Raw genomic sequence first — 25,125 nt, 5'->3', positions numbered from 1 at the left:
TGCATGCTCTAAGACACAGGAGGAGCCATGCAAAACAATTCTTGGAACATGTAAACTAAAGTTTGCTACGCATAAGGGTCTATGCATATGCAGCAATCTTCATGCAACACACAGCGTGGGCTTGGCTGAGTGCCCAGATGCATCCAGCCATAATAACCTTTGCGCTATGGTCCTTGTTTCCTGTTGTCCTTTATTAAACTTTATCAGTTTTCATATGTGTTTTTCACATGCATGGACATATTTCTGGCCTGTGTGTTCTTGCTTTGGGGCAGCAATATTGTGTTTGGTGAATTAACGAGATTATTTCACTTAGCGGCTTGCAAGTTGTGGGAAAAGCCCTTTTGTTGATCTCAGACCTAAGACAAACAAAAGAACTGCAAAAAAAATCAGAGATGCCAGCCCGAGGCTACCTGAGGATCCCCCTGTGGTGGCAGGTTTCCAGAATACACAAGACATGTCCCAGCTGCCAAAGCTGCAGAAGCTGCCAGGCGCTGGGAAAGGCTCCCAGCTGCCCTCCAGCCCTGCCAGTGCCGGGGCAGGGACTGCCCCACTGCACAAGGACACCAAAGGGGCCTGTCCAAAGCAGGGAGCTAAGTCACCTCAGCTGTTACTCAGGTGATTCTAATGATCATCACTGTTCGCTGCTTAGACCCGCCTGGCTCCCAGGCTGGGAATGACCCTTTTCAATGGCTGTGGGTGGGTGTCACCCAGATCTGATGAAAGGAGAGCAGGGCAGCTGCGGCTGGCTCTCCGGGACGGACGCTCTGCGGAGTCTGCGGGAGTTGGCTCTTCCAAGCTGCTAAGGGAAAACTTTGATAAGCATCAGCTTTTGTAGCTGTGGTGGGGTTTGCTTTGCTCCTGGAGAAGGTGGAGAAGCTGTGGAAGAGCACGGGGCTCCCCTTACCTGAGAGGAAACGCGCTCTGATCCTGGCTCAGGCACGGGCTCTACAACCTGCGGCCAGTCCCGTGCTGGTGTGGCTGGAACAGCTGTGCTGCGCTGTGAGCTCAGGAGAATGGAGCTCATGGTAGCTGCTGCCACCCGTGGCTGTGTTTGGAAGCAGAAGGTAGGAACATCAGTCTTCTGTTGTGTTTGACTTTATTGTTATTTAAGATTATAGTAAACACTGAGCATGAGCTGGGGTGCAGATTGTAATTGCTCATCTTTCCAAAGATCTATATAGATTAACCTGTGCCCTGTTTATTTTTCCTAACTCACCAATTTAATGCAGTGGTTTTATAGTGCATTTTTATTGTTGTAATGTCTGAATGTGGTGGGAGAATATATATGATGTTAGGGTATTTTTGCTTTTGTTTTTTTTCTAATAAAACCACTCTTTTCAGCTTGGTGAAGATGAAATCTGCTTCTGTCCTTGTATAGAGCTATGGGTTTGTTTACGTGGCTTCTCCTTCCCTTTTCTGCCTGGGCTTTCTCCCCTGCAGTTTTCAGTAGAAAAGTGAAGCCATAGATGGAATAAATAGACTCCACAATCTGATGTAGTTATGAACTGGGTCTGTATTGTCAGCACCCAGCACAAGCGAGATAGCTCTCCTGAAAACTTGTGCCCTGAGCCCTGGTCTGAGCTCAATCTTTTATTCACAAAGGTGCTCCATATAGATGACATTGCTCAACCTTTTCATGCATATCCAACCCCTGGCCCCGCCTGTTCTTGCCTGGCATGATAATTACATCCATGATTTCTTAAGTAAAAGGAAAAAAATCAACACTTAATTCTACAAGCTAAAATTTAAATGCTTAATTCATATTGCTAACTCAAGTTAACTCCAAAAATCTCTATTTCAAATGCAACAAATATTTGAAAGGTTATACCCCAACATATAACTGTGATCCTCAATTAATACTCCCTTCTTCCACTTGCTTAAAATCTCTTTGTCCTGGGCACTCACTATGGCCTTTTCCTGGAACCTCTCTGGCTGTCTTGAATGCTTATGGAGTAAAAGATAATCCCTGATCTATTTTCAACTCTGCCCAGACAGAGACTGCTGGAAGGGAGGTAGGACTGGTACTGGGGACCTGGCAGCTTCTCCAGGAATCAAAATTATTGAAATTATGGTAATGTGGACAAGGCATGCAAGTCCAGGTGGTGAGCTGAAGTATGCAAGTACTTGCAGTTTCTCCTCAGCACTTGACAGTTTAGGGGTATGGTCTCTTTTTATTTCTGTCTCTTAATCCTCAATCCTTGCCACACTCCTTCAACATCTTTTGCATTGTCATCTTCCCTGTTTTCTCCCTCCCTTCTTCTTTCTGTGACTTTCTGTACACGACAGACAATCCGTCACACACTGTCAGCTTGCTCAGTCACCCGAGCAGTGATAATGATGCTGTAGAAATTGTAGGTGCACAGGAGGCAAAGGTGTCATGCTTCTGTGTGCCCTCTGCAGGCAAACCTGCTTCCCAAAGCTTCAGTCACACTTGGAACAAAGGCTTGTCCCCACTGCTTTGTTGTGGTTTACGCATTGATGGAGCAACACTTCTGTCTCAGCCCGCTTAAGCCACTGCAAAGCTGGAATTGTTGCTTTAGCAGCAGATGTGCTGGCAGGGTTCTTACAGCCCCATAGTAAGAACTCTACAGTTCTTCTAGAAGAGGTTTGTGATCTTTGTGCAATAAAAACAACGCCTTCAACTGCTGCAGTGCAAGTCATGCACTCATGTAGATGTGTTTTCAGACACAGGTATTTCTATATATGCCTAGTGAGTGGCCTCCTGGGGAGCAGGGACAAACAAGGAAGGAAAGTGGGCTGACAAAACATAAAACTGGGCTTCAAAATGAAGCCATGACTTCCCTTGATACAGAAGGACATAAACTTTATCTTGATTGGCCTGAAGGTAATAAACAAGTCTCTCAATGTCCTGATCTTTCACTAGTCTGAAATGATTTAGAAAAATTTGATTTTTTTTTTTTTTTTTTTTTTTTTTTTTTTTTTGTGGTGGAGGATGGGGTCTGCATTTCAAGTCTGTTCTCCCAGCAGTCAGGGACCTGCACAGCTGCTGTGGGTGGGGCAGGTGATTACTAACAGCATGGTGAGAAGTTGGCTTGTGCCTGGTTGAGGGCTTGAGGACTGTGGTGAGAGAAGGGCCAGGGAGTGGAGTGGAAAATACAATTTACACAAGCAGGTATAGGTGGATGTCTGGGGTGTAGGTGGGATTTAACTGGTTTAGGTACTGCATTTATGAAGAATTGAACATTTAACTCTGAGATAGGACTATTTAGTTGCTACTCTAAATGCTGCATTTACTAACACATAATGTAATTTCTGCTGCTGTGGCAGAACCTGCTGTCCCCATGTGCTCGGAACAGGCGTGGAGGGTCCCCAAGGCATCCTCAGAATGGGCTTTGCCCTCACCTTGGCTTGTGCTGCTGCAGATTTTGGAGACAATTGTGCATAAGAACGGGCACTAGAACCAGACTTGGGGCTGGCATGCTCTGCATTTCCAGGATGGCTCATGGACAGGGTAAGGTGCTATCGGTGCACTCTGGATCAAGCTGTGATTCTATGGACACTTCAGCAAGAGAGGTTTTTTCAGGGTGATTAAACCTTCATCCTTGCTGTGCTTCCTGTGACATTTGCATCTCTATTTTGTAAAACTTCAGAAATCTGAGTCATCTTTGGCCCTGTGAAATGTTATAAACATCAGCAAAAGCCATCATAGTTTGCATGTGAAAATACATACTTTTTGACATTTGGGAGTTGGAAATTCTCATAATTTAAAACCAATTTCTATTGCTGATGATACAGAAAGGGGGCAGGTTGGTGCCTTGGGGCCTATGTTTGCTACTGTTGCCTGAAAAATAACTATTGCAGTAGCACCCTATGGCCCTGGGTGGCCAGAACGGAGGTCCAGGAGGCTTGACAGGTGTTTACTACTGAGTCTTTGATCTTTTAAGCCAAATAAAAGTTATAAATTCTTAGAACTATGTATTTATAAAAGAAAAGTATAAAGGAGAGATGTTGTACACTGTGTGTGTCCCACCTTAAACATATGACATTATAAAAACACACTCTCCAAACATCCATTCTTTTGTATGACCAGGTAAATGCCAGGTAAAACTGATTTCTTTGTTCAGAAGTATCTCACCTACTGCCAACAATTAGAATTGCTTACAGGGTCTCAGTTGCAAATGCAAAACATTCAAAACTCAAACTAACTGGTTACATTAGAAAGCACACTTTGCTTTTCTCAAGGGGCTGATTGTGAGCTATTTGATGAGCTATTCATGAACATATCCTGGGGCTGTTTGCATCAAACACTGGGATTTTGTTAGCAGTAAAAGAGGGAAAGTGCACTATGTGTGGGAAAGTAATTCCTTCCCAAAATATGTGCTTGGAGGCTACTTGGGTCAAAAGAATTTATTTTTAATTCTGTGGGCTGAAGAACTGCCCACCATCTGCTTTTTCAGAAAAAGAGGGTTGGGTCTTTGGCCCCTTGCAGAGCCTTAAATGAGCAAAGCTGAAGGGATTTGCCCCAAAAAGCAAGGAGTGTGTGAGGCTCATGGCCATAGCTGTCTGCAGAAGTGAGCATGGGCCAAGGGAAGGTCCTGCTGCCCAGAGCCAGCCCGAGGTGTCCCTGGGGATGTGTCACATCCTCTGCCTCCTCTGGCAGTGCTGCCACAGAGCACAGCAGGAGGGATTGCAGGGATTTGTCAGCACGGGGAGGACGAGCATGAGCTCCTGCTGATATTTCCATCCAGGGCTGGCACTTTCAGGCCAGCAGTGACAGATTCTGCAGCTCTGGCTGCACAGTTGCTGTTGGCAGTGCTGTGACAGCCTCAGCCACCAAGCCAGAGTGTCTGCAGGGGCAGGATGGTGTAGAGATGCCTCTCAGAGAACGGAGAGAACACCTTCAAACAGCATCTGGCAGAGTTAATGAAGGGGTGGTAAATCCCTTTAAAGGGGACAGGTTATAGAAACCTCTCTCTGTGAATATAAGAGACTGTAGGAGTGAAGAGGGAATGGGAAAAGGGAAGGGAAAGGTAGAAAGAAGAGGCAAGGGAAAGAGAGAGGGAGAGGATAGAGTCCTTGGACATTCTGATTTTATCTAAAGGACGTTTTCTGACTACATAGATGTTTGCTACAATAGTGCTTTTCGACATGCTATGGCTTTCTAACTCATGATATTAACTGATCACAGTGTGTTTTAAAAGACATAAGAAAAAACTCAGTAAAAAGTTCTCCTTCAAGACCAAATATCTGCCAGAGTCTGAGTGCCATGGTTAATGGCTTTTGAACATTCACAGGAATGGTCGAAGCATTAAAGTAATTAAATAGGTCTCTCAGAATCCAGCATAAGTTGTACTGATGAGGAGATTAAATAGAGATTCCCATTGCACTCTGTGTTTTGTAGAGGCTTAGTGACAGTATTTCACGCACACATAATAACATAAAGAATGACAGCTCATGCCTATTTGTCGTGGTAAGTATTTGCTGCTGCAGCCACCTTTCTTCAAAGTAAAGATGTGTTCAAAGGCTTTTTTCCCCGATTTCTGTTGAAAACTCTTTCATATCAAATAAAGGATAAGTCCCATATGTAGTCTTTTCTTCTGTCAGAACCCAGGACATCCCTCTGGATGCCCTGGATGGCTCAAAATCCTGTCAGGGGCTTGGAGACCCTGGCAGGAAGCCAAAGACACTTGGGAATTCAATCTCAACCCATGGGAGCAAATTACCAACTTTACATGAAGAATTACAAGTCACAAAAGTTTAAGTAGCATAACAGTAGTTGCCACAGGGTGAAAGGTGGAATTTTGAAGAATTTGACTATGGGGGTCTAGGGGCACAAGATGGAGGAATTTGGGCATTGTCCTGTTCTTCTCCCTTCTTCTTCCTAGCCTCCATCTTCTTGGTGATGGTGGCACTTTGGGATTGGTTTAGAGTAGAAAGTCACTGTCTAACACAGGTGATAGGTATTGGGACATAACTGTAAATATTGAATACGTAGTTTATAGTATAAAAGACAACACCAGCCCTGGGGGAGGGCAGTGTGCCTCAGACTGACGTACAGAACAGACCTCTGCAAGCCAGACAGAGAATGTTTTAGATAAGAAATAATAAACAGACTTGAGAACAAAACGGAAGACTTCTGACTCCTTTTTCGACAGCTGAGTTGGGGAAAAGAGACTTTTTAGAACACCTCAGGATCATCTTGAGATTGTAGAAAATAAATGTCCACATGCACCAGGAAAACACCTGTAGCTCAGATTCAGTTTCTCTTTAAAGGACCAGGCTCTGAGCCTCCAGTAATGTCCTTAGCTAAAGCAGAGCGGCTGTGAACCTGATCCTCTCACTTCTCACAGCTTTGGTATTTGCGCCAAAGAAGAATCCAAGTCACTCTTTTACCGAGCCCAGCAAATGGCTCTGCCTAGCAAGGCTTTGGCAGCAGGGGCTGTGGAGGATGGCGAGGGGGCGAGGCAGGGGGGAATGGCCAGGCTGCTTCTGGGAAGCGACCAAAGCTTGCCCTTGCCTGCTGGAGCCAGTGCAGGTGGGATCTGGAGCCTACAAAGTATCTGCATTGCAGTGGGCCTCGTTCCAGATGTTTTCCCAGCAGGTTGGGGGCATATGTGTGGAAGATGTCTGCTGGGAAGGAAGCAAGATTTGTTTTACTATAACCTTAGGCAGGGAAGCAGTACAAGTGGCTGGGTTTTACCATATCTAAGTATTCAAACAAAGGCGAAAGCCGTTCATGTCGAAAAGCCGTTCGTTCTCTTGGTGTTCCTTCCGTAAAGGAATGCCAGAGTATTAGAGACGAACATTCTCCCTTCTTCAAGGGAGCTGGAAGAGAGACCTAGAAATTCTGCATGACCTGTTGACTACAGCAATGCTGGTGCACTGCCCCAGTGTGTGTGTCCCCATCGGCTCTCCTGAGAAACATCCCGTTTCTCCAAGTTTCAGGGAAGGAGTGTTGAGGTGAGAGACAGCTCAGCAGGCCAAAGGAGGGAAAACATCAAGTGACATTATTGGGCACCAGACAATTGAGAAAGGGGGCAGGATGAATGCCGCCACTTGGACAGAAAGCTTTGCACTTGTTTCTGCACAGAACAATTTGCAAGCTCCTCTCAGAGCCAGAGGAGAGCCAGTCATCCTGGTTCTGCAGTGCAGGAAATGTGGAATGGGCGCTTGGACAGAGCCAGCCTCCTGTGCCTGTTCAGCTGCAGGCACCTTACAGAGAAGCAAAGAGGAGAGCCAGAGCTGTCCCTGCTCTACTTTTCCCCATCCAGAGGACTGAGGAGAAAAGCCCCAGTGGGGAGCTTTTCTCCTCAGTTTTCAGAGCAAACTTGCAGCAGAAGAAGTAGAAGGGGCAAAGGTGGCCTATCCCTGTTTCTGTCCCATGGTTCCCCTGGGGTTCTGCATGGAATGTTGGGCTGTGCCTGTAGCAACTGCCCTTGTCTGCTGATCCTGCGGCCGTTGGTGGAACACTGGTGGAGCAGCGCTGGAGCAGCAGCTGCAGGATCTGCTCCTGGCTGTCCCTCAGCAGCCACCTTCTGCACTCGGCGCCACAGCTGGCCTCTGCAGTGACATCCTCATCTCCTCGTCTACTGCCAAGCATCCCCACAGCACTTTGGCACTGTGCAAGGTAAGAAAATCCCCGTGGGCCCCCAAAGCACTCACAGAACGGCAGGAGGCTCCAGCTGGCTCTGCCACCAACCACCACAGACACGGTGTGTGGTCACTTTCCCCAGACGAGGTTGCACATGAAAGCAGGCTGCAACTTCTCCAGGAATAATGCTGCCTCCAGGGGAAATACACACCTTTCCATAGAGGACGTAGGGAGCTGTCACGGTGCACTTGCAGATTCTCGTCCACTGGTGACCTGTGTAAAACTTCGTGGCACCCATTTAAGTCCTAAAACTACGTTGTGGTGACCCCAAAACCAACTGGTCATTCCGCAGGAGGTCAGGGGTTCAGTGTCCGCTAATCCTGCTACGCCCTCACTCTGGTCACACCTCCTGCAAAGCTTGAAAAACCAGAAGGATGGGACTTCGCCTCTGGGATGCCTGCCCATCAGAGCATGGAAGCAGTTTGCTGGGCTTGTCTGCAGTACTGGCTTTCATCCTCAGAAATGATCTGGTTTCAGCAATTCCTATATACTCACATACTTACATCACTTACAGACACATACTATTTTCATAGCTTTTTTGATTTTTTCCCACTGCCTTGCATCTCTTTTCCAGAGAGATATTGCTCTAGATTTGTCTGTGTTGTTCAATGTGTGTAGGGCTGGCTCTGCCTCACAGTCAGAGGCAGCTGTGAGATGCCCTCTTGAGTGGTGCTTCTCAGGAACACAATCACAGTGTCACAGCATTTTCTGGGCTGGAAGGAACTCCCAAAGATCATGGAGCCCAGCACCTGGGCCTGCTCAGAACAGCCTCAAGAATCCCAGCCTGTGCCCAAGAGCAGTGTCCAAAGACTTTTGGAGCTCTCTCAGCCTTGGTGCTGGGAGCCCTTCCCTGGGGAGGCATTTCCAGTGCCCAAGCCCCCTCTGGCTGAAGAACCTTTGCCTTCCATCCAACCCAAGCCTGCAGTAGCGCATCTTCCATGCATCCTCTTGGCTCTTCTCACTGGCCCCAAGACTCAAGGCACTCTAGTGCCTGCCCTTCAGCTTTCCTTCTTGAGTAAGCTGCAGACTGCTAGAGGGACTTGCCTCAGAAATTCCAAGTGAAAAATGCAGCAATGACACCTAATGGAGAGGAGCTGGGACAGAGGAGCTTGGGGTTTTCAGTGATGATGAGGATGAGAAGCAGGGCTACCGACACATCTTGGCAGAATGAGTTTTATCTGGAGCGTTGTTTTGATCTCTTTCAGGTGGAAAGGAGAGGCACAATGAAAAGGAAAGCAAGAGCCCACACTGAGCCGTGAGTTTTGGCCTAGGGTTAAAGGACAGCAAACTTGAGGAATGGCGAGCAAGACAACTGCTCTTTCAGAGTCACAGTGGGATTGGTCCAAGGCTGTGGCTGCACGCCAGGTGTCTCTTGACCACTTGCCTTTCTTACGTCCTACTCCTTCTTCCTCTAGACACATCAATGTTGGCAGTGACTTTCAGGCCGAGCTCCCTGAGCTGCAGACCGGGCCACCAAGTGAGGATGAAGAGCCTGCAACCCTGGTCTGGAAGCCCTTGGAGGAAGATGACCCTGACCTGGAAAAACCAGACAGAGGTAGCTGTCTAGTTTTCCTTCAACTCCTGAGATAGTCGGGCATGTAAAATGATGATTTTAGGCAGCTTTTGGCAGGCTCTGCTTCTCTCCTTGTCATGCCCATCTTCCCTTGTGGAAGTGGTAGGCGTAAGGACAATACTCTGCTTCTGCAGCAGAGCAGGAAAAAGAGCAACTGTGCTGCTCTCCAAATGGATCAGAGGCATGTGCCACTGGAAGAGTGGAGATTGGCCCCCACTCCTTATGCCAAAAGCTGAATGGAAGGGAGAGGCAGCACTAGGTGGGCCCTTGCTTCAGCTGCCCCTTGCTTTGCTCTCCTTTTCGTGCTCTCCAAGCTGCAGGCTTTAGCTCTTGTGCTTTCCCTCCTGCCTTGTACGGCAAGCCTTCCCCTTTGTTGGCTCAAGGCTGACTTTGGGTGGGTTTTTGTTGTACTTGCAGTCAGAGAACTGTTGGACATGGCCAGCTCCCGTGGCCTTCCCGGGGCAGCAGCTCAGCTGGAGCTCGCCCTGCACTGCCTGCACCAGGCTCGCGGCAGCGTTCCGGTAGGAAGCGGCTGTTTGGGCGCGGGCAAGAGTGGGCAGGGAATTGATAAGGCCCGGGCAGCGGGACAGCCTTTCCTGGCTGCTCCTTGAAGAAGGGAGTTCACAAGCAGCAGAGCACTCGCTGCCTGCTGTGTCTCGTCCAGCTGCGGCAGGGCTGAGCCCAAATGGCTCCAGCAGGGACAAGATCTCTCCTGGAGGCAGTGCCGCAGGGTCCTGCAGCCTGCTGCCTTGAAAACCTCCTGGAGATCTGTGTTCTCAAAGACATTTTGAGGGACAATTCCCAGAAGCCTCAGTCAGCTGAGGCAATTCAGGATGCAGGAGGAGCAAAATCATGGAGTTGGAGAGGAAAATGCTACCCTTGGGGAGCAGGAGCCAAGGGCTGGGCAGCAAAAATGAGGGACTGGGAGCAAAGCACAATCTTTGACCCATATGAGAGCCAGTGGCCTGAATCCTCAGCTGAAGAAGCAAAGCGGCTGAAGGGCAGCATTGGTGGGGTTTGGCTCCTTTTTTGTGTTGTGGGGCAGCTCAGGCCTTTTTCCTTTGCATCTTGCAGGAGGCTCTGGAGATGTTGCTCTCAGGGGGTCCTCCAACAGCTCAAGGCCATCCCTTGGCTGATTATCATTATGCAGGTAACCCAAGCCCAGCTTCTTCCTTCACTGACACATGTTGCCGTGCCCTTAATGGCCGTGTCAAGCATTTCTGCTTCAATTAGTTGTACTTAAAACCGGCACACGATCTCGCCTTCTCTGGGGACAGGGAAAGCACCAGCATCTACTCCTTCAGCTTGACTTGTTTTCCATGCTTTTTTCCCTGGGGAATGCCTGCTCTCGTCTTCATCACCTTCTGAGGGAGCAGACATGCACGCACGTGAATGACGGCTGGCGCCAGCTTGCTTTCGGCAGCCAGTGGGATCTGCTTCAAGTGGCTAGAGGGATCAATTCAGCTGCTGCTTTTTCTTGCCAGGCTCTGATAGATGGACAGCTGAGGAGAAGGAGGCCTTCCAAAAGGCTTTCCACACCTACGGCAAGGATTTCCATCTCATCCAGAAGCAGGTAAAGCCACAGGACATTTCTCACCTTGGCAGATCATCAGAAGGGACATGTTGATTATTGCTGGTACCAAATACTGCACCTATGTCCCTCTCTTCTCAAGTACCAAAACTGTTAAAGTAGTCACAGAACAGGACATGGAAGGCCTGTGTGAAAATGATGATCCGGCCTCTGCAGCCCTTCTCTCCAGGCTGTTTTGGAAGACAAAGCTCTCTTCTGTTAGACTTGTCTCCCATATATGCTGCTGCTTCCACAACACCTTGTGCTGGGATAACTGCAGTGAACGGGGCAAAGAAGAACTCTGCTAGAGGTACTTGATGTTGATCTGTGCATTACATGTGGCACCACGTAGCACAATACTCGGTTTATTACATTGCATAATGCCTCTCTGACTCCTGCATATTCATTTCATTTTACACCCTCCTCAATTTTCTCCGTGACTTTAATTCCTACTTTACTCTGTATTCTCATTGTTCTCCAATGCACCCTACAGGACGGCTGTTTCAGATTCCTTCTTTTGCTCTTCACAACAGATCCCGAGTAAGACTGTGGCACAGTGTGTGGAGTACTACTACTGCTGGAAAAAAGAGCAGAAACTTGCCAGCAGCACTCTTGCTCACGTGAGTGGGAAGAAAATCCAGACATGCCAGCAGGGTCAAGAAACTGGCAGAAGGGGACAAACCCTGCTGTCAAGCCATACCACATGCCGCTTTGCCAGGTTCCCTTGGTCCCACGCACTGGGAGAGGCGCAGCAAGTGCTGCCCAGACTTTTGTTGTGCTGCTGCCCTGAAATACGGAATTGTGGAGCACAACTTTGACCCAACAAAGCAGCACCACCATCAAAATGGGCTTTGACTCTCTACAAATCGGTTTCTCAAGGGCTGGCACCCTCAGATTCCAATCACACCTTTCATTCCCCACTGCTTGCTAACATCAGCCATCTGGGCTGCCTTCATGGAGATGCTGCCAAATTTTAGAGATCTTTTGTAGCACCCCAGCGTATCCCCAAAAAGGAGCTGCCAGTGCCATGGCACCTTTAATACTTTCCTTACTGGCAGAGAGCAATTTGCTTCACAGAGAGAGACAGAGAGAGGGAGAGAGAGAGATTATTTTGGGTAGGAGAAAATGGGTAATCATGTGTCTTCACTAGTGTGACTGAATGTAAAAGCCACGCCCTAGACATGTGGGGAGGAAAACCAGAGATAAATAGATGTTAGGCAGAGAGGTAGAAATCAGACATGTAGAACTATGGATAGCCACGTATTTATCCCACCCCCTTAGAGCTGTGGTAAAGGGGAGTATTTTCCTCCAACCTCCATGGTTGGCAGCCTGCCGCAGCCCACTGCCATATCCAGCCCTTTTCTCAGCTCTTTGGGGTTTGGAAGAATTTGCTTAGGCCAATAGATTTTTGGAGTGGATGCTGTGAATTCCAGCTTTCTAAAAGGAAGGAAGGAAGCATAAGTAAGGATTCTTTGATTCCCAGACTGCGGGCAAACGGAAGAGGAGGAAAAGCCCTCCCAGGAAGGAGACTGGGGAGACAGGGAAGAGAAGCCGCAAGTGGGCTGGCAGCGCGGAGTGTCCCTGCTGCCAACCGCGCCAGCCGCCCCAGCCGGCGGGAGGCCCCTTTCCGTGCGGGCAGTGCCAACGGTGCGCAAGCTCCTCCTCCTTCTGCTCCCAGCTGCCCCTTTGGCCTAAAGCACGCTGACCCTTTCCAAAGGCACCACAGGGCAAGCTGAGGCCACTTGCAGGATCGCCCCTGGCAGCCCTGCTCAAGCTTACAGCCCACTTGGAACCCAAACAGCTTCCTTCAAACCCAGCATTCCCAGTGAAACCTTGCCATGCCCCAACAAGACACAGTTCATACAAACAGGAACACATGCATCAAAGCTTGCTTTGATGCTGCTGATCCAATTAAACCTAGGATGAAGCAAAAGGAGGAAGACATTTCAAAGAATTGAAACCAGCAAGATCAGACTCATGGTGCTGATCACTTTACCAATTTGTCACAGCCTGAAAAGATGGAAATTCATCCAAAAAGGGAGATCTCGGCACTTGGCTTAATGGTGTGTATGGAGTTAACAATGGATGGTTTGTTTCCTGTCTTCCAGGGAGTTTGAAACCATCAAGGAGAGGAACAAGCACAGGAGAAGACATCGCCCACACAAGGATGCACAGCCTCTCCCCAAGAAGAAAAGGCCAAATTAGCCCTGCATTTGCCCCAGGCTAGCAAGAGTTATGCGTCTGCAGGACTAGATAGAAATAAGATTGTTTTTCAAGTTTTTAGGATTGTTTATTCTTCTATTAGTTTACATGATAGGAATCCCTCTGTTTATTAGCTAAGATATATATAAGATATATAACTATTATTAAAGATGTATTAGTAGTGTTAGATTTAGCAATAAATGTTTGGTGTTTGGTGTTTCTATGCTTCAACTTTTTACATTTTGTCTTTGTTGAGACACAATCTGTTTTTATCATTAAACCAAAGTTTGCTCCATTTGGCCTTTCTGTCTGTATGAAATCCCCGAGGCAGTGTTCATTACATTTCCTTGGTGTTGCACACACGGCATTTGCCCTGAGAGAGCAATGGGGGCACATGAGTCCCCCCCCAGGCCCAGCCCCTGGCTCAGCTGGCAGCACTTCCAGAGGCGTGTCCCCATTACTGCCAATGAAATCATGGTGGAGCTTCCTCCTTTGATTCCTGAACATCTCAGCTGGGAGTGGCTGGGGAGGCTTTGCTGAATTCAATGCACTGGATCTAAAGGAGTGCTCTTGTCTCACTGTACTTGCTGGGATAAAAGTAGTGGGTTGAGGCCTGTGGTAATCGGCGGAAAAAATGCGGCACTCAATAGGAGTGATCAGCAAATCTCAAAACTTTATTGGTAGGCACATACATTTATATTGGTGTTAATGAGGCCAATACATATTGCAAAAGGTGAGCTCATTATTGGTTAGTTACTTATCAGCTAACTACGCCTACCTTAGCATTCTTGTGGCTACTATGTTGCAGCTGTCCACATCTTTTCTTCATATTTCTAACTAACGATCCTCTCCCCCATCCTGATGTTGCACCAAGGGCACAGTGCCCTTGCCAGGTTTGGACATTGACTGCTGACTCCTATCCTCATCTCCTTCTTGCTTAACTAACGGTATTATATCAGTGTGACCTTTGTCAACTAGCTAGCTGTTCACAAAATCCTCCACAAAAGTTCTCTGTTCTATCCCAGCTCTGGGCTTTTTTCCCATACTGCGTGCGACAAGACTGTAATTTTTATTATAATTATAGTCTCTGTTATCCATCTAATTTTTAAGAAGGCTCCTGTGATTGATAGGACATTCCTTCCCCTCTCACACAGCCCGGCTCCAGCTTTCTGCTCCTTGATGCTCCTCTCTTGAAGCTCTTCAGGGAGGGACTGCCACGACCTAAGTCACCACCTCGGGTCTCTTGATGTGCTCACTGCTGGACAGCCATCCCTCGCAGAACATCTTTCCCTCTCTGCCCAGACCTTCCTGATTCAGGGCAGCATCCCAAATGAGCTCCCAGAGAAGTTTCTGCATGTCACTGCTAGCCAGCGTGTCCCCGTGCTGGTGCAGGAAAGCTTTGTGAACGGCCACTGCTGGGAAAGCAGGCTGAGGTGGCACAAGCAGCTCCTGCACTGCAGTGCAAGTTTCTCAGAGCTCCTGTCACAGCCCCAGCCCTGCTCCCAGCTCTGTGCATTCTACCCCAACAGAAACAGCCACACCAGGCAAGAACTTACTGCTTTTGGAAAAATATTTATTTATCAAGATCAAGAAAACAATAATTGTCTGCTAATACCAAGTATCACTATCACTAAATGTACCACTATCACAAAAACAATCACCATCCTCCAATATTAACTATCACTATCGCTAATACAATCATTGTCCTCTAATATCAAATAACACTATCATTAAAACAATCACTATCCTCTAATATTAACTATCACTATCATTAAAACAACCACCACCCTCTAATATCAAGTATCCCTATCACTATCACTAAAAGAATCACTACCACTATCACTATTTATGACTATCACTATCACTAATACAATCACCCTCCTCTAATACCAAGTAACGCTATCATTGAAACAATCACTATCCCCTAATATTAACTAACGCTATCATTAAAACCATCACTATCCTCTAATATTAACTATCACTATCATTAAAACAACCACCACCCTCTAATATCAAGTGTCCCTATCACTATCACTAAAAGAATCACTACCGCTATCACTATTTATGGCTATCACTATCACTAACCATCTATCACTATCACTAATCTTCATCCTCTAACAGATAGTAGTCCTGCAGGTATTGGTAGGAGGGCCAAGAGGATGCTGTGGGCTGAGGTGACTCCAGGGAAATCCAGTGGTCCCGTGAAGAGGTGTTGTCAGCCAGAGCACAGAAGGAGCAGGTGGGCAGAGGTGACGGGTCTGCGCTCATGTTCTTGTGCAGCTGGGCGAGCTCTGCTGCAAAGAGCTCAGGAAACAGGCGGCAGCTGTCCCTGAACCCGTTGCCTTGGGCTCTCTCGCTGCTTCCTGCTCCTTCTCCTGACTCTGCTTCACCTCTAGGCTGACCACAGCTTTCCCAGGAAGAGTCCCAGTCCTGTCCTGTTGCCTCTTTGTCCTCCTGGCTCCTCCTGTAGAAACAGATTTCCAAGAAGACTCCTCACAGATAGGAATTTGGAGCACAGTTTCCTCAGAGCCCTGCTAGGAGCCGCCTGGGCGCTCCTGCATGCTGCAAAGACTTCCTTGCCAATGGCAGCAATTAATAACTCACCTGTCTCTCTTCAGCAGCTGATGCATGACTAGATAGCCAGACACTGCCCCAAGCAGAAGCAAAGCTGAGGCTGCTACTGTCCCTACTAGGATGTAGTACTTGCTCGGGTCACAGTGTCCAGCAGTCTGGGCTTTTTGCCCACCGGATGACCCTGGCAGGAGAAGAGACAATGCAAGAGTCAGCGTTTGTGCTCTGCACTAGGCATAACCCCACAGTGTGCTTCAGCTGCCCAAGGACTGGCACTGCTAGTGGATCAGAACTGACATCTGATGTTGTCTTCAGAGATGGCTTCCTCTGGCTCTGGTGTCTTAGCATCAGGGACCAAGAGGGATCCCATCAAGCTCTCATGCACAAGAGCCCAGTGTGTGCCAGGGAGCAGCACTGCCCCATCTACTCCTCCGGGCTGCAGGCCCGGGCTGCGTGCTGGGCACCTGCAATTCACCCATGGAGAGCACTGCAGGGATACAGCAGAAATGCTGCTCTTTGCCCAAGACAGCATCTAGCAAGCACTCACCTGAATATTCCTCAGGCTCAGCAAGTGTCCTGGTGTCCTCTGTTGGTTCTCTTTTTTCATGTGAGCCTGGCACACTGTCACTTTCTTCCACAGCTAAGGTCTCCGGCACAGTCTCAGAATCTGTCTCTTCAGAAAAACAAAACATTGCACACATTAACCAGAAGCCACTGCCCCTCAGCACAAGCACGGTACCATGGCCTGGGCATTCCGGCAAGCGGCGCTGACGAGGCCGCTGTCCCCCCCAAGACAGGAGGAATCGACAGCTGGATTTTCTGCAGTGCAACAAGAAGTGCAGACCCAAACCAGCCAAGACTTAACCAAATGACCCACAGAAGGAGTACCTTCAGGTTCCCCCTCACCCTTGGACTCCAGCTTCAACCCGTCCCTGAGCCTGAGCTTTGCAAGGGGCAGCCAAGGCTTGCTCTGATGTCATTGCTGCCTCCATGCTGTGCTGAGCGTGTGGCGAACCCAAATTCAGCACTGGCCTTTGCCCAACATCTGGATGCCAATGTCTGCACAGAGCAGCCCTGGCCAGGAATGCTGCAACTGCAGCAGCAGCTGGAGAAGCCCCTGGCAGTCATCTGGAAGAACAGCTGCGAGCGGAGGCTGTGCTGGACCATCTCTAGGGCTCCCTGCAGGAGCTGTGAAATGGAGTGGGCCTGCAGCAGGACTCTGACTGAGTGCTTCTGCCTGTCCAGGATACAGCACATGCCTACAGGAAGCAAAAGCTCAGCTTCCCGGCTGCCAGGGTTAACAGAGTGGGATATACTAACCAGATGGGGCTTCATGCAAGGCTGCCAGGAGCTCCTCTGGAACATCCGGCAATCCTTCAGGGAACTCTTCAGGAACCTTGTCATCCTTCATCCCTATTGTTAGATTTACAAAAGCACGTTAACCTATGACGGTATTTTTCTCGTGAATAAAACAGGGAAAAGGGGCGCTCCTTTTTGTGAAGGCAGGACAGACTGACTACTCACGCTTGAGGTACCAGCTCGGAGTCAGCACGCTATCTGCCCCTCGCTCAGGGCCTGAAAGAGCACTCTCTGTGTCCACAACTACAACCAAACACCCACAAGAAGTTACCATCACGTGCACTGCCCTCATGGGCACACCTCAAGGCCTGGATGTGGAAGGCACTGCTAGGGCACGCTCAAGCAGGTCTGCATCCTCACAGCTGCAGGGGGGTCTGGCTGCCCTTGGGACACTGAGCTGGCAGCTCCCACATGAAGGGAAAAGCCGTGGCGTGCCCACATGATCTGTGTGCGGGTCAGCCCTGGAGCTGGGCCAGAAGGCTGGACACCCAGAGCGGAGGGACGGACAGCCACTGCTGAGTGATGGAGAACTGGTGCTGAGCTTCCGGGCCTGACCCGACCCTCCCCACATCCTTGCTCCTTAGGAAGCTCTCTCCATGCTGCACCCTAAAGCAGCTGCAGCCCCTCACACCTCCCCTGGAGCCTCTGCCCCTCTGCCTGCCCCGTGCTGCCTTCCTGGCTCAGCCATCCCTGCTCCCGGCCCCGCTGCTGCCAGCCAGGGCTGTGTGCTGGCCCCTGCCTGCCTACCTGCTCCCTGCCCAGCTGCTGGAGCACTCTGGGCATTCTGGGCTGGCAGGGCCACGAAAAAGAGCAGCAGGAGGTAGCGGCTCAGGACCATGATCCCCCCTGCTAGCAACACTCTGCTGCTGCTGCTGCTGCTGCTGCTGCTGCTGCTGCTGCAGTGTTGCCCAGAGCGAGCACTGAAGAGCACAGTGGGGCTCTGGAACCTGACATCAAACAGAGCTCTGTGACCTCAGAACAAAGTGATGGCTGTGAAGGCCCCAATGTACACCCACGTTGCCTGTGAATTCCTGCACCTCCCCTCTACTGAATTTCCTTATTCTGAACAGGAATGGAAGGAGCCAAATGGAGAAGGGCTGGAGTATTTTGGAGGCAGCATTGTGCATGGGAATGCAGAGGCACTCATGTTTTATTCCTCAGAAATTCCCTAGAAGAAGACCTGGATGAAGGCTGCTGTAAAAAGCCCAAATTCAAGAGTGTTTCTTTGGTAGTATTTTTGTCTGAAAGAATTGTGGCAAAAACCTGCTTTTCCCATGACTTCTGCTACACTTTCATGACCTTTGATGGCAGCACTGCTTCCATCCTCCACTGTCACCCAAACATGGCTGTGCAGTGCTGACGCATCTCCCCCGTCAGCCTGGTTTACTCCCTTTTCCACTTCCAATGCTACTTAAAGCTCTCTCAAGGAGCCCTGCTAACTCTGGAGCCAAGAGCCTTTTTCCCTTTCAGGCAGATGTAGCCCATGTGCCACCATCAGGCCTGCTGTCCTGTAGAGTAACCCACGGTCAAACTCCCACACTGTTGCTGGGAACACCAGGCTGCCGCCTATTCACCTCTAGAGCCTTCCTGGGTCTGGCTCACTGCACGTGGGGGAAGTAAATACCACATGTGCCCCAGATCCCTCAAGCAGTCATCCAGAGCCCCTGAGCTCCCTCTGCCTTGTCCTCGGACACCATCAGGCACCGCCACGGGACACACACAAATGTCTTGGTTGCTGCAGGTATCAGGTAACACTGCTGGCCTTTTGGCTGAGCAGCTCTTCTGGCAAATAAATATGCATGACTTATGTGTGCCAGGCAACCTACGCTCAGAAGCTCTTGGACAGCCTTCTAGAGCACCTTTGGTACGGTTGTCCCTGAAGCACTACTTAAGCCCCAGGTGTTTCCAGCTGCAAGCAAAGAGGCACTGACAGATTTCCACCCCTCGGGTCTCTCTCCAAGGCTCGTAAGAGTCCTATGCAGCTGACAAGCTGCAGAAACTCGGCCCATGGCATCCTCTGGAATCAAGCACACATCACTGCCCACCGTGAAGGCCGCAGCCCATAATGAGCAGAGGGCCAGAGCAGGCTGGAGGGTGTCTTGGTGACATCTCCTTCCTACGTAGGACCCAGGCAGGCTGCCCAGCTGCCTCGGCCTTGGCTCTGAGCGCCATCTCGGGCCCTCCATTCCTGCCCCGGGGGAGGCACCGATGAACACGGCCCTCCTTTGTTCCTCAAGGGGCCACACGCCCAGGCTCTCCCTTACCGCGCTCCGCGCCATTGTGCTGCTCGGCGGCCCGTCACCAGCTGCGGCACCAGTGTCCCCAGAGCTCCTGTGCTGCTGCTGAAGCCGCCCGCGGCGTGTGGCCCGGTGGGGCGGCAGCGCTGCCCGCAGCCCGCAGCCTCCTTGTCCCCTGCTGCCGCCATTGCGCACGGGGCCCTGAGGGGCGGGCACGGGGCTGCGGGGCTGTGCCAGCCCCGCTTGCCGGGCCTCAGCCCCAGCTGCTGCCGCTGGCTCGCAGCGACCACTGCAGCAGGAAAACACCTCGGGGTTTACTGGAGTGCATACAAAAACTGCCCCTGGGCTTCTCCTTGTGTGTTGCTCTAGCCAATTGCCAGTCCCTTGCTTGCCCGCTGTTCTTTGCCACTCGCTCTCTATTTTGTTGTCCCTGCAAAGCTTCTTCAACAGTCTCCATCCCGCCCCAGCCCAGCGTTCGCTCTCTCCTGCTCCCTCCTGCTCATTCTGCGTCTCTTCCTCTGTCCCTGCTGCCCCTTCCCGCAGCTCCGGCCCCGTTCCCTGGCCCTCTTTTGCTCCCGTTGTCTCTCCGTTCTGCTTCCTGCCCCTGTCTCTTCGGTTCTCTATTTCTCGGCTCCGCTCCCTGGGCCATGCTCGCTTCAGACTCCCAGGCGAACCGCCCCGGCAGCCGCTCTCTGCAGCTGGGACACGGCGGGGAGCTCTCCTGCGGCGGCACGACGGCGGCCAATGGGGCCCGGCACCGGCGCCTCGGCCCTCGCGCCGGAGCGGGGCCGCTCCGAGGCAGCGGCGGCAGCTGGAGCTGCGGCCCGGGAAGCGGGGCCGGCACAGCCCCACAGCCCCGGGCCCGCCCCTCCCGGCCCCAGGGGCAGAGAGCAGGGATGAGGTGGCAAACCAAGGCACTGGCCACTGGACAGAGCAACACACAAGGCAAATGCCAGTCACGCTTTTTGCCGGACCCCATTGAATCCAGAGCTCTTTTGCTGCTGCAGTGGCATGTCAGCTCCCTCAGAAGCAGCCGAGGCATTTCAGAAAGGGCACTGCAGGGCATGAGCATGCATATGTCCCACAGCTCTCAGTTGTGCATCTGGAAGGCTGCAAGTGTGGGTGTCTATATGAGAAGAGTTTGTGAGGCTTGCTTCAAGGCTTGAGGCACAGCTCTCTTCTGAACAGAGCCTTGGGCTGCCCTCTCAGGAGGTGGCTATCTCAGAGCTGCTGCTATCTCAGAGAGGCCCATGAGAGACAGCGCAGAGGCGCAGCTGGAGCTGCTGTGGAGAGCAGAGGAGAGGAACAAGGGTGAGGAGCTCAGTGGTTCCTCTTCATCACTTCAAAGGGAAGAGCATTGTCTTGGGACAGTCTTTACCGCCCGAGCAAGAAGTAGAAGGACCCCCCCAAAAGCCCACTGTCCAGAGATGCCTTCAAGCATCTCTCTGGCAATTGCTGCCGGCAATATCCTCCCCACACACTGCAGGCAACAGTCAGCCTCAACAGCAGCTGTGCTGCGTTCCTTGGACAGCAGCTTTGCTGCACTCACACCTCCAGCTTTGGCTGCAGATGGCCCAGCTGGAGCAGGCATGGGCAAAGGCCTGCAGGACCACCGTCAGTCGGACTCGTGAGCCCAGGACAGCAGTTCCCTGGCATGCTGGTTTCTTGCAGTGCCTCGCTTTCTTCATCTGAGACAGGCACTCCGTCACTTCTTTCCACCTGGAAGGCCTTCCTACATTCCATCACTTGAGAAATCCAGCAGGAAATACCCCCATCTATATTGCCTGAGTCTTAATCTCCCTGAACTAAAAGTTAAGTCAAGTCCAAAAACAGGAATAAAGGAGCCTGCAACTGCCACACTCGCTCAAGCAAAAGATCACATCAAAGTTTGTGGTATTCCTCACTCTCCCACAATCCAAGCAATTATTGAAAGCGCACATCAAACATTAAAATGCATTTTAGATCAACAGAGAGGGGGAGCAGAGGTCACACCGCAGATGACACTGAACAAAGCTTTGTATGTTTTTAATTTCCTAAACAGTTCGTTTTGCAGAACCTGATCCATCAATTTTTAGGCATTTTTCAAATAACACTCAGGCGAAACTGAAAGAAAATCCATCTGTTTTAATTAGAAACCCTGAATCTGGACAAATTGAAGGTCTTTTCCAATTAATAACCTGGGGCGAAGGGTATGCTTCTGTCTCTACAGGTGCTGGAATTAGGTGGGTCCCAGCCAAAAATGTCAAACCATATCGCACCCCAGAACGTGTTGACAAGTCCAGAACCGAGGAAGCAAGTACGCAGATGTGAGCCGAGCACAGAGATCCCTGGTCACGCCTGACGTTCCTTGTTCATCGGTGGAACCTGCAAATTCTGGCTTTGTGTTAATGTTATTTATAAGTGTGTCAATTGTATGTCAAATGTTTGTTTTGTAGAGCTGACTTTTGGCAAAAGTTTGGGTTTTTGTTTTTGTTGAAAGCAAAATTTTAGAAATGGATATATATGTAAGGATTCTGCCAAAATTTAGCTCATGGATAAGATGAAGCAAATGCAAGTTGTATGTTGGTATTGGTGGGTTTTAATTCTTTTTTGTCGTGCCGATTTGCCTGTGGAACAACCAAAACCAAATGTTTGGGTGACCTTAGCCAAGGCAGCCGGCTCAGATACCATATGGTTGTCTAATTCGGAACCAGAAAAACCTTTCTCAACCTGTCTGGTTGGTGTGCCAGTAAAAGAGTTGCCTTTAGTCAAAAAACAATCCAATGGTAAGCCAGGTGAAATTGACAATGGAAACAATCCCACACTGAATTGGAACCTTTGGGCCAAAAAACTTCCGAGGTCAGCTTCTAAACCCCAAGAATTGGAAATCCTTGGTTCTTTAACAATAGATTTTTGCTTTACCTTCATAGCTAGTGCTTGGCGAAAAGGTGATCCTCCAAATTTCAATGTTACTCCCCATTACTTTGCATATAGAAATTTGAGGTTTTGGTGTAATTCTTCAGTTGGGATGTGCTTCCTGAGGCTGACCTACATCCCCGGCAATTGCCTAAGGGATATTGGTTCATTTGTGGAGACAGGGCTTGGCAAGGCATTCCAGCACACCTTGAAGGTGACCCTTGTGGCATTGGGATGCTCACTGTAATCGCACCCTCAGCTAAAGCGGTCATGAAAAGGAAACAAAGGAAAACAAGATCTGCTCATCATTACGATGAGAACTGTCAGAGTGATTTCATGCCTTGGAAAACTGCAAGAAGGGTTTCAGCAAGTATATTTTTACCCCAATTGACTTCAGCAGTGGCTTTGAAACAATTAGATCGAGTTGGGTGTTGGCTGAGCAAGCAAACTAATGCCACATCCTCTGCCATTAGTGATATGTTGACCGATGTTGATAGTGTTGGACATGCTACCCTTCCAAACAGAGCAGCAATTGACTTTCTTTTACTGGCACATGGACATGGTTGTGAGGAATTTGAAGGACTGTGTTGTATGAACCTGTCTGATCATTCGGAATCCATTCACAAAAGCGTACAAAAACTGAAAGATTTGACAGCCCAAATTAAAGAGGATGGTGAATTCTGGTTGGATGATCTGTTCCAAGAATGGAGCTTTGCACCTTGGCTAAGGCAACTTTGCAAGATAGGTCTCTATATATTGGGTGTTTTGTTAACGCTTCATCATGGCCACACTGTGGGTCAGCAGCCTGTCTTTGAAAGTGGGAGAAGAAGGATGTTGTGCCACTGAGGCAAGAAAAGTGGTTTCCAAGGCAGTTCACAGGACACCCCAGGAGCTCGTCAGACAGCACAAGCTCCTGGGAGTGCTCAGTGTCTCTGACAAGCTCAGGAGGAGCTGGGCCCAGGGGCTGTTCAGCAAGGCCCAGGCCTCACAAGCCTTTCTCAGGCCACCGTGTGGCCGGACAAGGCCGGGGGCATTCACCACCACAACCTGAAGCACAAAGTTTTGATGTAGGATAAAAAGCCTTGGCCCAGTGGAAGTGGGCTGTGTCCTCAGGCCTGTGGGAGAATCACAATGCAGATCCTGTGCACCTGATTCCATCTCTCCCACTTTTCTAAGTTCTTGGTGGCAAGGTCATTTAGGTTAGACACACAGCTCACTGTAGCTTTCTGCACAATGAATTAAAGTGAGATTACACATCCCAAATAGTGTTCTCTTACCGTTTAACTGACTGATTTAAGGAATTTCTGGAGCAGCAAACTTGCTTCCTCAAATCATTACTGTCTGTGGCACAGAGAACAGAGGAAAGATTTAATGTCAAAGGCATCACCCAGGCAATGCTCTTTTGACAAGTTCTGCCCTGAGCTTTCCTGAGGAAGATTGGAAAGGTTCAGTGTCACTAGCACAAGCTCCTGCAATGGCTGCTGGCCAGCAGAGCAGGGCTGGCAGCTGGGAAACAAGTGTTGCCACAAGCAGCAGCTCAACCAGGGCAGCAAATCCAGAGCAGGGAAGGAGCTGATCTGAAAGCCAAACCCCCTTTTAGCTCCTCCCAAGAGGGCTGGAACAGTTCCTCATCCCAGTGAGGTGCAGTGCTGGACCCCACAGCTCTGTGTGAGCACTGGACAAAAGTTTGCTCCCACTGGCTGGTGTGATGGTTTCTGCAGGAGCTCTGGGCTCCTGTTTGTGCTGGACACAAGGAGGAGACAAGGAGCCAAGTGCACTGACACACCTTTGCCTTGAGCATAGCCCGGCCTGGACCAAACACACTGCAAGGGTTCCCCTTTGGCCCATGTCTCGAAACATCAGGTGCACTGTTTGATGACTCAGGTTGGTTTGGTGCCAAGGAATTTCCCTCAGAAATACTGGGTTTGTCTCCCTCTGTGCCTTCCCCTCAGCAGCATTGCGGATGTTCCTGTGTGAAGCCATCTATCCCATGCAGTTTGAGACAACTTAAAACAATAAGTTGTGTCCTCTAAACTGTTCCAACAATCCCCTTCCAGCAACAGGAAATGAAAACTAAAGAAAAAAGGCCAGTGACTTCTAGATATCAAACTGTCAGACCTCACTGTCCCCCCTCTGGAACAAAGGCCCAAAATGCCGGAGGACAATCCCCCCAGGACACGCGTCACAAGATGGCTCCGGGTTCTCCCTCAGGAAGAACAGGAGCTGTCACGGAGCAGTTCCAGCAGGAGATGAAAGTTCGGTGGCTCGTCTGGCATCTGGGACTTTCTCCCAATGGCAGAGCTCTGTGGAGTGGTCACGGCAGGGGAATCAGCTGGGCTGGAGACCCTCGTGTCTTTTCTGCCCAGCGTGGCACAGCTCACACTCTTGGGCTGGGAGCGGGGCCGTTCCACTTCTGCCAGCAAGATGTCCCTGGGCTTGGACAAGCAGTTTTCTGCTCAGAGAGCCCTGCAGACTGTTCCACATATCTTTCATAAAGCCCATAAAAACAACTACAAACACTCTGCCTATAGCAGCTTTCAGAAAGAGCTGCAGAAATCCAGGACAGCTTAAAGCGAGAGTCAGAAGGCTTTTGTCTTGTTCCTGCCTGCAGAATTCTTGATGATCTGATGCAATTTTATTCAGATGTAACAGGGGATCTGAGTTTTTCTATTAAAATATTTCATGATGAGTGCAAGCCTTGAGAGCATGAGGTATAGGAGTGATGTGTGAAACCATGAGCATATCCTCCAAAGTGGCCAGTTTAGTTGTCCATTTTACTATTCTTGTATTTATTCTATACTAATAAGCAAAATCAAGCTTTGCTTGGATGTAAAACAGGCATGGCATACACTACAGTCCCTCACAGGGTCACCAGGGCTGGCAGTGACAAAGCATGCAATCTGCTTCATTGTGAACCACTACAGAGCTACATCACAATGTGGGTTTAAGTAGCATGGTATTATTAAGACTTCCTTTTTTACATGAGATACAAAAAGGAGGTCCCACATGACCTTCATGCAAGCATGCAGTAAAGAACTGATCCTGCTATCCTAACAAAGCTTTGGCTTTGGCATTTACACTCTTCCCATTCATCTTTTGACGCAGA

At 49.7% G+C, this 25,125-nt stretch overlaps 2 protein-coding genes and 1 long non-coding RNA gene across 3 annotated transcripts; 2 read left to right on the top strand and 1 right to left on the bottom strand.

The window, feature by feature from the left end:
• The first annotated feature begins 2,961 nt into the window (after nucleotides 1-2,961).
• On the top strand, nucleotides 2,962-3,979 carry LOC135307646 (uncharacterized). The gene is made up of 2 exons (XR_010368341.1): nucleotides 2,962-3,133; nucleotides 3,289-3,979. It is a non-coding gene; the product is annotated as an uncharacterized LOC135307646 (long non-coding RNA).
• A 5,980-nt stretch (nucleotides 3,980-9,959) lies between these two features.
• On the top strand, nucleotides 9,960-13,252 carry LOC135307167 (zinc finger protein 541-like). Its single transcript, XM_064431800.1, has 4 exons — nucleotides 9,960-10,335; nucleotides 10,670-10,758; nucleotides 11,289-11,375; nucleotides 12,864-13,252. The coding sequence occupies exons 1-4, from the start codon at nucleotides 10,272-10,274 to the stop codon at nucleotides 12,870-12,872; spliced, it is 249 nt and encodes an 82-aa protein (XP_064287870.1). The 5' UTR covers nucleotides 9,960-10,271; the 3' UTR covers nucleotides 12,873-13,252.
• A 1,091-nt stretch (nucleotides 13,253-14,343) lies between these two features.
• LOC135307166 (uncharacterized) lies at nucleotides 14,344-18,775 on the bottom strand. Its single transcript, XM_064431799.1, has 6 exons — nucleotides 17,635-18,775; nucleotides 17,053-17,130; nucleotides 16,849-16,941; nucleotides 16,076-16,201; nucleotides 15,562-15,712; nucleotides 14,344-15,421 (listed from the first exon to the last, which is right to left on the bottom strand). Exons 1-6 carry the CDS (start codon nucleotides 17,723-17,725, stop codon nucleotides 15,058-15,060), a joined length of 903 nt encoding a protein of 300 aa, XP_064287869.1. The 5' UTR covers nucleotides 17,726-18,775; the 3' UTR covers nucleotides 14,344-15,057.
• Nucleotides 18,776-25,125: the final 6,350 nt, after the last annotated feature.

Source organism: Passer domesticus, chromosome 9 (genome assembly GCF_036417665.1).
Source record: "Passer domesticus isolate bPasDom1 chromosome 9, bPasDom1.hap1, whole genome shotgun sequence".
Taxonomy (NCBI): Eukaryota; Metazoa; Chordata; class Aves; order Passeriformes; family Passeridae; genus Passer; species Passer domesticus.
Note: the sequence above shows the minus strand (reverse complement) of the source record. Positions and strands in the feature narration are given on the sequence as shown.

Coding starts and splice junctions, on each gene's coding strand:
- LOC135307167 (XM_064431800.1), top strand. CDS start 10,272: ATGTTGCTCTCAGGGGGTCCTCCAACAGCTCAAGGCCATCCCTTGGCT. Junction 10,336..10,669: donor GGCTGATTATCATTATGCAG/GTAACCCAAGCC, acceptor TTTTCTTGCCAG/GCTCTGATAGATGGACAGCT. Junction 10,759..11,288: donor TCCATCTCATCCAGAAGCAG/GTAAAGCCACAG, acceptor TCTTCACAACAG/ATCCCGAGTAAGACTGTGGC.
- LOC135307166 (XM_064431799.1), bottom strand. CDS start 17,725: ATGGTCCTGAGCCGCTACCTCCTGCTGCTCTTTTTCGTGGCCCTGCCA. Junction 16,942..17,052: donor TCCGAGCTGGTACCTCAAGC/GTGAGTAGTCAG, acceptor ATCTAACAATAG/GGATGAAGGATGACAAGGTT. Junction 15,713..16,075: donor TGAGCCTGAGGAATATTCAG/GTGAGTGCTTGC, acceptor TTCTCCTGCCAG/GGTCATCCGGTGGGCAAAAA.